Source organism: Neofelis nebulosa, chromosome 6 (assembly GCF_028018385.1).
Source record: "Neofelis nebulosa isolate mNeoNeb1 chromosome 6, mNeoNeb1.pri, whole genome shotgun sequence".
Lineage (NCBI taxonomy): Eukaryota > Metazoa > Chordata > Mammalia > Carnivora > Felidae > Neofelis > Neofelis nebulosa.
In genome coordinates, this window is record NC_080787.1 from 4,307,608 (window position 1) to 4,319,691 (window position 12,084).

At 37.0% G+C, this 12,084-nt stretch overlaps 1 protein-coding gene across 1 annotated transcript; it reads right to left on the reverse strand.

Annotated features, from left to right (window-relative positions):
* Positions 1-4,282: 4,282 nt before the first annotated feature.
* On the reverse strand, positions 4,283-5,221 carry LOC131515520 (olfactory receptor 2J3-like). The gene has a single exon (XM_058736224.1). It carries the CDS (start codon positions 5,219-5,221, stop codon positions 4,283-4,285), a length of 939 nt encoding a protein of 312 aa, XP_058592207.1.
* Positions 5,222-12,084: the final 6,863 nt, after the last annotated feature.

Here is a 12,084-nt window from a genome sequence, read left to right on the forward strand (position 1 = left end):
AAGAAAAGTCTAAACTATAGTGAAAGAAAACTAATCCCTGCTTAAAGCTGTAGGTAGACGAAGATAATTAATTTCAAAAGAGCACAGTGTTCTTTTGGGAGTCAGGGAAATGTTCTATGTTTTCATTGTGTGATATTTACATAATTATACATTTGTCAAAACTCATTGGACTGTACATTTTAAATGGATGGATTTTATTGTATGTAAGTTATACTTCAATAGACCTGAAAAAAGAGAGCCATTTATCTGTTGAAAGGCTGGAGTGGGGACTCCTGGGTGACTCAGCCGGTTGTGCATCCAACTCTTGGTTTTGGCTCAGGTCATGATCTCGTGGTTTCATGAATTCGCATCGGGCTCTGCACTGACACTGTGGAGCTGCTTGGGATTCTATCTCTCTCTGTCTTTCTGTCTGACTCTCCCCTGCTCATGCCTTTTTTTTTTTTAAAGAAAAGAAAGACGAGTGCTACATGAGGTATTCCAAATGGTAGTATTTCCAGGGAGGTAGTAGGAGTCCATGTTTTCATATTTTGTAAAATATGTGTGATATGTAAAGGGATCCCATCACATGATTTAATATTAAAACTATTATTTAATAAAAAATATATTATATATATGAGCCTTACTTTGTGTATAGGTTCATGGGACTCTATCTTGTATCAATGTTCATGTCTAGTAAGAGATTAAAAAGAGGATGAGAGAAGAAAACAAAACCCACAGAGAGGGATCCAAGCACAGCAGACCATGTAATAGTAATGCGCTCAGGAGCTTAGGGGAGATCCTGCACTTTATATTCTTAGTTTTATAATTCACTTAATAGGATCTAGATCTTAAAAGAGGTGATAAGCTAAAACTTTAATATCTGAATTATAGCTAAAAAAGTAACGAGTTTCCTTTTTTCCTTTTTTAAAATTTATTTTTTGAATCCACGTTAGTTAACATTTAGTGTAATAATTTCACGAGTAGAATTTAGTGATTCATCCCCAACATATAATTCCCAGTGTTCATACCAACACCCCTTCCTTAATGCCCATTACCCATTGAGCCCATTTCTCCCCCCAACCTCGTTCCAGCAACCCTTGGTTTCTTTTCTGTATTTAAGAGTCTCTTATGGTTTGCCTCCCTCTCTTTTTTTATCTTATTTTTCCTTCTCTTCCCCTATGTTCATCTTTTTTTGTTTCTTAAATTCCACATAGGAGCGAAATCCTATGATATTTGTCTTTCTCTGACTGATGAGTGTCTAAGAGATCACTTTAAAATAAATTGTCCCTAGACCACTGCCCCTATATATAAGCTGACTAGCTTCAGCTGAACATGTCTCCCACTCTGAAATAGAATATGCAAAGTAAGTTTATTTCAAGTGGTGATGGGAGGGGAGTGATATGTGTAATACATCAGTCAAGCCATTACAAGAAAAATATCACATATTGATATAATTAATTAATTGAAAAAAATCATATATAAGGTTTTTGTAATATCCATACTAATGACAAATATTCATATTAAATTAAGTTTTAAAAGCAAAATTAACATGCCAATCAATGATTTTTATCAATAATTTGTTCAGATAATTAAGATATCCCTTGGATGAATCATATTATTTTTTCAGAACCTAGTTCTATCTGCTTCAGATACTTCACCTAATTGTTCCATTTATGAATTCTCATTAGTTGGCAGTATATAAATAACAATTTTAAAAGTTATTCCCACTTTATGTATATGTGTATACATATAGTGGAAAAAAATATGTATATACATTTTTAAGTTTTTTAAAAAGTAGAAAAAGAAGAGAAGCTTACCTGTACTGTATTACTGGAGAGTCTCTTCCACCCATGACTCATCAGTATTATTATCCACCACTAAGAGTGATAAATTAAAGAATATGGACCAATTTCTTTTTTAACATTAAAAGAAAGAATAACGATGTTTAAAAGAAAAGTTTTAATGTACTTTCAATATGTCATTAAGAAAGCCCAATCAAAACAAATTAAACACATATCGCTTTCTTTGGTTTTATTGAATAGTATCATCTTACAGGAATTACAAATAGTTATTTATTTTTCAAGATTTATGGCCAAACTCCTTGTTTTGTTTTAAATTTAATTAATTAATTAATTAGTTTATTTATTTATTTTGATATTTTTGACAAACAGAGAGAGTAGGGAGGGGCAGAGAGAGAGGGAAACAGAGGATCCCAAGCGGGCTCTGCACTAAGAGTGGAGAACCCAACGTGGGGCTCAAACTCTTGAATTGTAAGTTCACGACCTGAGCCGAAGTTGGACATTTAACCGACTAGCTACCCAGACACCCCTCGTTTTCAATTTTAAAAAGCTATCCTAATTTATTAGCACTGTGCCCAGTGACAAATTAAGTCATATAATGATACTTTATTTTTTTTATCTTATATTGTTATTTCCCCCACCAGAAAATGAGTTCTATTCAATCAAAAAGAGTGTTTTATTCATCTATTTCAACAAAACTCTGAAATCTAGAAGATATTTAGCTACTGAGGTAAATGAATAAATGAATGAGTAGATGAATAATTGGATAGGTGAATAAATGAACGATTTTGAACAGATATTTCTTTATATTGTTCAATGTGACAAGCATATAGACCCATAAAATAAAACACTATAATATAGTATCTGAAAAAAAGTATGCTTCAACCAAAGAATTGTCATACATCTTTTCACCATTTAGCTAAATTGAATGCCTGTGAATGACCAAAAACTCCATTCATCTATGTCTTTTTTTTTTTTTTTTTTTTTAAATTAATTAATTAATTAATTTATTTTTTAATATATGAAATTTACTGTCAAATTGGTTTCCATACAACACCCAGTGCTCATCCCAAAAGGTGCCCTCCTCAATACCCATCACCCACCCTGCCCTCCCTCCCACCCCCCATCAACCCTCAGTTTGTTCTCAGTTTTTAACAGTCTCTTATGCTTTGGCTCTCTCCCACTCTAACCTCTTTTTTTTTTTTTTTCCCTTCCCCTCCCCCATGGGTTTCTGTTACGTTTCTCAGGATCCACATAAGAGTGAAACCATATGGTATCTGTCTTTCTCTGTATGGCTTATTTCACTTAGCATCACACTCTCCAGTTCCATCCACGTTGCTACAAAAGGCCATATTTCATTCTTTCTCATTGCCACGTAGTATTCCATTGTGTATATAAACCACAATTTCTTTATCCATTCATCAGTTGATGGACATTTAGGCTCTTTCCATAATTTGGCGATTGTTGAGAGTGCTGCTATAAACATTGGGGTACAAGTGCCCCTATGCATCAGTACTCCTGTATCCCTTGGATAAATTCCTAGCAGTGCTATTGCTGGGTCATAGGGTAGGTCTATTTTTAATTTTTTGAGGAACCTCCACACTGCTTTCCAGAGCGGCTGCACCAATTTGCATTCCCACCAACAGTGCAAGAGGGTTCCCGTCTCTCCACATCCTCTCCAGCATCTATAGTCTCCTGATTTCTTCATTTTGGCCACTCTGACTGGCGTGAGGTGGTATCCATCTATGTCTTTACTATACTGCTCCCATCTTTTTGTAGATATTATTGCTCAGTCCATAATTTAGCATATTATTCTTATATTTTATTTATTTTTAAAGTTTTTATTTATTTATTTTGAAAGAGAGAGAGAGCCAGTGGGGAACAGACAGGGAGACAGAATCCCAAGCAGGCTCCACACTGTCAGTGCAGAGCCAGATGTGGGACCTGAACTCACAAACCATGAGATCATGACCTGAGCCAAAGTCAAAAGTCCAATGCCTAATTATCCTGAACCACCCAGACTCCCCTTAACATATTATTTTTAAAACTCAGCTCCTAGTGAAAACTGGGTGGCTCAGTCAGTTGAGCATCCAACTCTTGATTTCAGCTCAGGTTATGATCTCACTGTTTGGTGAATTCAAGCCCACATGAGGCTCAGTGCTTTATGGAGCTTGCTAGGGATTCTCTCTCTCTCTCTCTGATCCTCCCCCACTTGTGCTTTCTCTGTCTCTCTCAAAATGAATAAATAAACTTTTAAAAAGTCCCTAATTTCTATGGACACTAAATATGGAATTATTAAAGATTAAAGTGTTACAAATCAAAAAGTTACCTCTAGATAATGTTTTAGAATTAGTCAATAAAATGAATCCAAAGTTAGGACTGAACTTTCTTCTATGCTTTCTGGGTTGTAGACTAAAATAAGTATCAAAGAAAGAGGGAAACCACCTTCCAAGATGGACCAGACTCTGAACAAAAGTTGCAGGATAAAAATTGTGATCTCTCTATCACAAATCCCACTCCCATCCCACTAGTCTCCTTACTGCCCCTCTTACATCTTTGTTTCTGAGAGTGTAGATTAGAGGATTGAGGCTAGGTGTAACAACAGTATAAAAGAGAGCAATGAACTTGCTTTGATCTTGAGAACTTCCTGATGGTGGCTGCAGATATATGCACATGATTGGAATGAAAAAGAGAGACACAACCATAAGATGGGATCCACATGTTCCAAAGACTCTCTGAAGTTTGACTGAAGACTGCATCCTAAACACAGCCAGGGCAATGGCAACATATGAGCTGAGAATCAGGATGAGTGGTATGAGGACGAAAATGGAGCTCATGATCAGGAGGGTCAGCTCATTAGCACGGGTATCAACACATGATAATCGCAGCACTGCTGGAACCTCACAAAAGAAATGGTCCACTTGGTGATGTCCACAGAGGGGGACCCAGAAGGTAAAGGAGGAATGAAGTGCTGAGGTGATAAAGCCACTGATCCAGGAAGCCACAGCCAACAGGTGGCAGAAACGAGGGTTCATGAGCACGGTGTAATGTAGGGGTCTACAGACAGCTGCATAACGGTCATAGGACATGACCACCAGGAGGACACACTCTGTGGTTCCCAGTGCAAGGACAAAGTAAAGTTGAATCATGCAACCAGCATAAGAGATGGTCTTTTCTGGGCCCCAGAGATTGACCAGCAACTGAGGGATGGAGCTCGTGGTGTAGCAGAGATCCAGAAAAGAGAGGTTTGAGAGGAAGAAGTACATGGGAGTGTGGAGATGGGCATCCAGGCATGACAAGACAATGATAAAGAGGTTGCCTATCAATGTCGTCAAGTAGAACATCAAGATAAGCACAAAGAGAACTACTTCCAGATGAGGCCAATGTGAAAAACCCAGTAGAATAAAGTAGCCTTCAGAACTTGCATTTTTCCCCATCATCATTCATTTTTTCCAGTATCTGAAGAAAGAACCATAAACTCAAAGGCTGATAACTCAAAGGTTGTTAAACACTGGTCAGTAGTGTGGGCAAAACCTATGCCATTTCCAAAATGCTCTTGTTTCAGTAACATTTTTATAGTTTTGTTTTTATTTTTCATTCACATATTTCTTCTGTTGTAGATAAAATCAATAACTTCTGAAGTGAATGAGTTCTTTTTATGAATCACTAAATTGGTATTGGATAAATAAAGATTAAAGATTAAGTTCCATAGCCAGGAAGACAATCTTCATGAAAAATAATCTTTTTAACAAAAAAACCTTTCAATTTATTCCTCTTTTATGTATTTTCAGGCCTTTTCCAATTTTGTGGTTACAAAGAAAGCAATATCTCTACTCTTAATAATCTTACATATAAATGAGAGCCTACCATGAGATGAAAAACAACTGAGTACCAACTTTAAAATGTTAATATTTGGTGAAAAAAATAAATTTCAATTGCATTATGATTACGGGAAGAAGAAAATATTCATTTATGTATGCTAACGACTTATTTTTAGAGAAAAAAGAAATAGCATCAACTGGAAGTATAAACAAAGGCTCACGTGTTCACACATACATCCCAAAATGAGTATTCACACTATGAGCTAAACTAAAGGTCTTAATACTAATTGAGACGTGAAATAAGGATGATTCAGTGATGGAATACTTCCAACCATAAATGAGATTAGAACTAACTTTGAAAGACCAAAATTAAATTACAGAATTGAAGAAAATTGCAGAGGAAGCAAAAGGAAAAGGGAAGGTGTTTAGAGCAGGAAGCTGGACAGGAACCTGTGGTTCTTGGGACTAAATGTGAATCCCAGGCTGTGAGGCTTGGGCAAGAGCTGGAAAGACAGTTTCCACAAAATTTCACATGCTTTAGGACAGCAGCTAAGACATTTGAATTCTAAGTCATAATTTATAATTATTCCACATTTTTAGGTTTTCTACAATTTCAAATTGAACTTCTGAATAGAAAACTCACTGATTTTTAATAGGCAAAGATATGTGAATATTGCATAAAATCCAGTTGTAAGTTTCTTTTATACTTGATCTTTTGTGCTTGTTTATTTTTGTGAAAAATAAAGTTAAGGAACTCCAATGTGTATTAATAATTTGGTTTTTGTTTGCTTGTTTTCTCTTGTGTGTTACCAATCTTTCATAGAAAATACTAACACTTTATAATTGTTGCTAAAAGATATAGTAACCCACATTTACATGTTCCCAAATAGCTTTGCCCCAACACATCTCCCCTCACCCTCTGACAGAAGACAGCAATCACAAATTCAGGCAGAACAGACCCACATACAGTCTTTTGAAAGACTTTAACTAGCTCAAATATTATAATATTAGCATTTTAAAAAGATGTAAGGGATGTCTAATTGGTCAAATTACAGCTGGAGAGACAGGAACATTTAATGTGGCCCAAAATTATTAAGATTGATTCACAAATATATCTATACACCATTTTATATTATTCGTAATGTAAGTGTCATTAACCTCATGAGGGATGGTGGCAATTTTCCAAGGGATTTTTTTTATTTTCCTAAAATGAGAGGCGATACACCACAAAATATTTTCACTCAAATGCTGTGGGTATTTCCTCTGAGGTAGTCAAAACTGTCTTGCCTTACAAAGAAAGCTGTCTGAATTCCTTTGTACATTAATTAAAAGAAAGCAGCAGTTGTGTAACATTTAACTGCAATACCAGCCATTGTTTAGCATTCTCCTAGAAGTGAAAAGGAATAAGAGATAAGGGACAAACTATCCAGAATTCATAAAAAGAGAAATTTAGAGATTTATGTCTTGATTTTCTTCTTAGAGGAAAAGAGGGAATGAAGGCCCTATAAAGGTAGCTTTAGAATTGTGGGATAAAATATCTTCTATTCTTTGAAGTCAAACATCATGGGGAAAATGGGTGGCTTAGCGCTCTCTTTTAACCCCAGTGTCACTAACAGACATTCTCCTAATTCCTTTCATGTCTGTGTCTTTGAACTAAACCTAGCTCTTATCCAGGGCTCTCTCAGCTTTTCCATACTGACCTTCATGTATTTGTCCCTCTCCCCACTGTTCTCTTCATGCTCTATGCTTTACCATTTACAAAGCAATCAAGCTCTCTGGATATCATGCAACCTGAGACTATCGACCTAACTGCCTTCCTGTACCAACTGTGCTAATGTTCAAAATCTAACCACGGAAAGCAGAATCTAAAACAAACTGTGGCTATCATCGTCACAGAAAAGAAAGGCTGAGCTTGTCCAGAAGATGTGCTTTGAGCAGAATGCAAGAATTCTTTAGGGCATTTAAGGTATCAGGGGATGGAACCCTTATCCCAGAGCAAATAGGGCCTTTAAGGAAACAAAAAGAATAATGTGACTTTCTTTCCTTGACTGGGGCCATGGGGAAGACAAATCCCATAATTGCAATTAATACCCTTCAAGGAACTATCCAGGTTAGAGCAGTGTAATATTCACAAGAAAAAAAACTCTTCACAGAAATTCCTTCAACATGATGTTGTCCTTGTCCTGGGACACCACAGAACTTATTACCAACCAGTGAGGTAAAGTTACTTTGAATTGTATTGTCAATGAAAGGAATGGGTTCTGCTGATTCACCTGATTTTTCCCCTGCCCCCCATGGCGGTAAAGCCCAAATTTGCGGGACTACTGGTTAAAAGTAGGGGAGGTTCAGGAGCCATGAAACAGAAAAGATGGAATACATTAAAACTCACCTTTTCGTTATTAACCTGGTGCTTTTTGAGAGTGGAACTACACCTTTTATGCTTTCCTGATTGTCTTATAGAATCAATTACAAGTTTATGCCTAAAAAAGTTTAGAAAATCTATGTAAGAGTATTTACAGTCCTAACTCCACTCCTTCCCTCAGCTTAGTAGACAGCTGCCATATCTATTCTCACTCCAACAGAATTCTGGTATTTCATTCTCTGGAGAGGTCTCTAAACTGCAGGTTGCTAGCCACATACCTTAATTAAATCCTAAACCTAGCACTAACCCTAACCCAAAACCATAATTCCTAATCCCTAATTAAAATCCTAACCCAAACCTAATCCCTAGAGAGGTCTTTGATCTACAGGATACCAGGCACATAATATAACTCTGGGGTTAACACTAACACCTTGCCTAAACCTAGCCCTAAACCTTACCCTAATCCTAGATATGAGGGGGTAAAATGTGGTATATATAGATACAATGGAATATTACTCAACCACAAAAAGAATGAAACCTGGCCATTTACAATGACATGGATGGAGCTAAAGTATTATGCTTAGTGAAGTAAGTTTATTAAAGAAAAACAAATACCATATGATTTCACACATATGTGGAATTTAATAAACAAAACCAACAAGCAATGGGAGAAAAAAGAGAGAGGTAAAGGAAGAAACAGACTCTTAACTATAGAGAACAAACTGAGGGTTATCAGAGGGAAGGTGGGTGGGGAATTGGTTAAATGGGTGATGGGGATTAAGGAGGGCACTTTTTGTGATGAGCACCTGGTGTTGTACAGAAGTGTTGAATCACTAGCTGCTACACATGAAACTAATATTACACTGTATGTTAACTGGAATTTAAATAAAACTTTCAAAATTGAAAATAATCCAAATATCTCCAAACCTTTTATATTGAACATTAAAGTGATCTCTACCAATTTTGTTTATTATCTCAAAAATCTTCCATTAACAACATTCCTTGGCTTCCCATTAAAATCCCTCTGTCAGGAAGGGATTTTTGTTTTCTAATAACTAATCACACTGCTAATGCTATGGCCTGTTTTCTGTATTGCATGCCAACTCATCTGAGTCTAGCAAGAGTCACAGATATTCATTTATTTTTATTTTTTATTAAGTATAATTTATTGTCAAATTGGTTTCCTTACAGCACCCAGTGCTCATTCCAACAGGTGCCCTCCTCAATGCCCATCACCCACTTTCCCCTCTCCCTGCCCCCATCAATCCTCAGTTTGTTCTCAGTATTTAAGAGTCCCTTATGGTTTGCCTCCTTCCCTCTCTGTAACATCTGCACCACCCCCACCCCGTTCCTCTCCCCCATGGTCTTCTGTTAAGTTTCTCAGGATCCACATATGAGTGAAAACATGGTATCTGTCTTTCTCTGCCTGACGTATTTCACTTAGCATAATACTCTCCACTTCCATCCATGTTGCTACAAATGGCCAGATTTGATTCTTTCTCATTGCCAAGTAGTTTCCATTGTATGTATAAACCACATCTTCTTTATCCATTCGTCAATTGATGGAAATTTAGGCCCGTTCCATAATTTGGTTATTGTTGAAAGTGCTGCTATAAACATTAGAGTACAAGAGCCCCTATGCATCCGCACTCCTGTATCCCTTGGGTAAATTCCTAAAAGTTTTAAGTTTGTATCTCCCTTATTCCCTCCAAACTCTAGCAGTGCTGTGGTTCTACAGTGAGCCAAATTTATATCACTTGTCTTTCACATTTGAACTCTCTCTGTGAACATTTGGCTTTATATACTGGCTTCCAATTTTACACTGGTTCTTCATGCCCTCCCTAATAAAGATAGCAAACACTTCTAGTGCACTTAATAGGAGTTAGACTATTTTAAATTTTGTTTTAAATTTTTTTAATGTTTATTTAGTTTTGAGACAGAGACAGAGCATGAATGGGGGAGGGTCAGAGACAGAGGGAGACACAGAATCTGAAGCAGGCTTCAGGCTCTGAGCTGTCAGCACAGAGCCCGATGCGGGGCTCGAACCCACGGACCGTGAGATCATGACCTAAGCCGAAGTCGAACGCTTAACCGACTGAGCCACCCAGGTGCCACGGAGTTAGACTATTTTAAACACTTTACATATATTGACCCTTTTGATTCCCACTGTTACCCTACAAGGAAGGCTAGTCTAATTATCAAATTCTCGAGATGAGGAAATTGAGGTTCAGAGAACTTAAGTCACTCATCCACTACCACAATGTGAGCATGGGAGGCAGCATTTAAAACCAAGTATGCTGGCCCCAAAGTTAGAACTCTTTGTCGCTTTGATGTAATATTAAAGTTCAGCCGCACACATTTTGCAAATATATGTGAGAGATAAACCACTGCCATACAAAGCCATGTTCCATTAACCTAAACCATTAGAGTCTCTTGTGATTTTATAGAGAAAATATGTTATATTCTGTTTGTATAAGGATAGGAAAGTGCAATATATTTTGTTATGTATGTTACATTAAGATTACACAATATTGGGGTGCCTGGGTGGCGCAGTCGGTTAAGCGTCCGACTTCAGCCAGGTCACGATCTCGCGGTCCGTGAGTTCGAGCCCCGCGTCAGGCTCTGGGCTGATGGCTCGGAGCCTGGAGCCTGTTTCCGATTCTGTGTCTCCCTCTCTCTCTGCCCCTCCCCCGTTCATGCTGTGTCTCTCTCTGTCCAAAAATAAATAAAAAACGTTGAAAAAAAAATTAAAAAAAAAAAGATTACACAATATTAATCTCAAAATTTATTTTATTATAGAATTTAATCATTTTAAAAATATTTTAAAACTTCCAAACTCATTCTATGAGGCCATGATTACCTTGATTCAAAACCAGACAAAGACCCCACTAAAAAGAATTACAGACCAATATCTCTGATAAACATCAATGCACAAATTCTCAACAAGATACTAGCAAACCATTTCCAACAATACATGAAAAGAATTATTCACCATTATCAATGGTATTTATTCCTGGGCTGCAGGGATGTTTCAATATTTACAAATGAATTAACGTGACACATCACATTAATAAAATAAAGGTTAAGAACCACATGATCCTCTCAATAGATGCAGAAAAAGATTTGAAAAATACAGCATCCTTTCTGGATAAAAACCCTCAAGAAAGTGGGGATAGAAGGAACATACCACAACATGATAAAGGTCACATACAAAAGACCCACAGCTGATATCATTCTCAGTGGGAAAAATCTGAGAGCTTTCCCCCTCAGGCCAGGAACAGGACAAGGATATCCACTCTCACCACTTTTATTCAACATACTACTGGAAATCTTGGCCTCAGCAATCAGACAACAACAACAGCAAGAGTAATAAAAGGCATCCAAACCCAGCAAGGATGAAGTCAAACATTCATTCTTTGCAGATCACATGACACTCCACCTAGAAAACCTGAAAGACTCCACCAAAAACCTGCTCTAATGGATGCATGAATACAGCAAAGTAGCAGGATATAAAATCAACATAGAGAAATCAGTTCTATTTCTATAAGCAGTAGAAAGAGAAATAAAGGAATTGATCCATTTAAAATTACACCAGATAAGGGGTGCCTTAGTGGCTCAGTCAGTTAAGCATCTGATATTTGGTTTTGGCACAGATCATGGTCTTGCATTTTGTCGGTTCGAGCCCTACAGCAGGCTCTGTCCTGCCAGTGCAGAGTCTGCTTGGGATTCTCCTTCTCCTTCTCTCTCTGCCCCTCCCCCACTTGCTAACTCTGACTCTCTTGAAATAAATAAATGCACGTAAAACAACTAAAAAATAAAAATAAAATTACACCAAAGCCCATAAAATACCTAGTACTAAGACTAACCAAAGACGTAAAAGATATGCACTCTGAAAACTCTAGAAAGATTATGAAAGAAATTGAAGAAGGCAAAAAGAAATGGAAATACAGTCCATGCTCATGGATTGGAAAAACAAATATTGTTAAAATGTCAATACTACCCAAAGCAATCTATGCATTCAATGCAATCCATATCAAAATACCACCAGCATTCTTCACAGAGCTAGAACAAGCAAACCTAAAATTTGTACGGAACCATAGAAGACCCCAAATAGCCAAAGTAA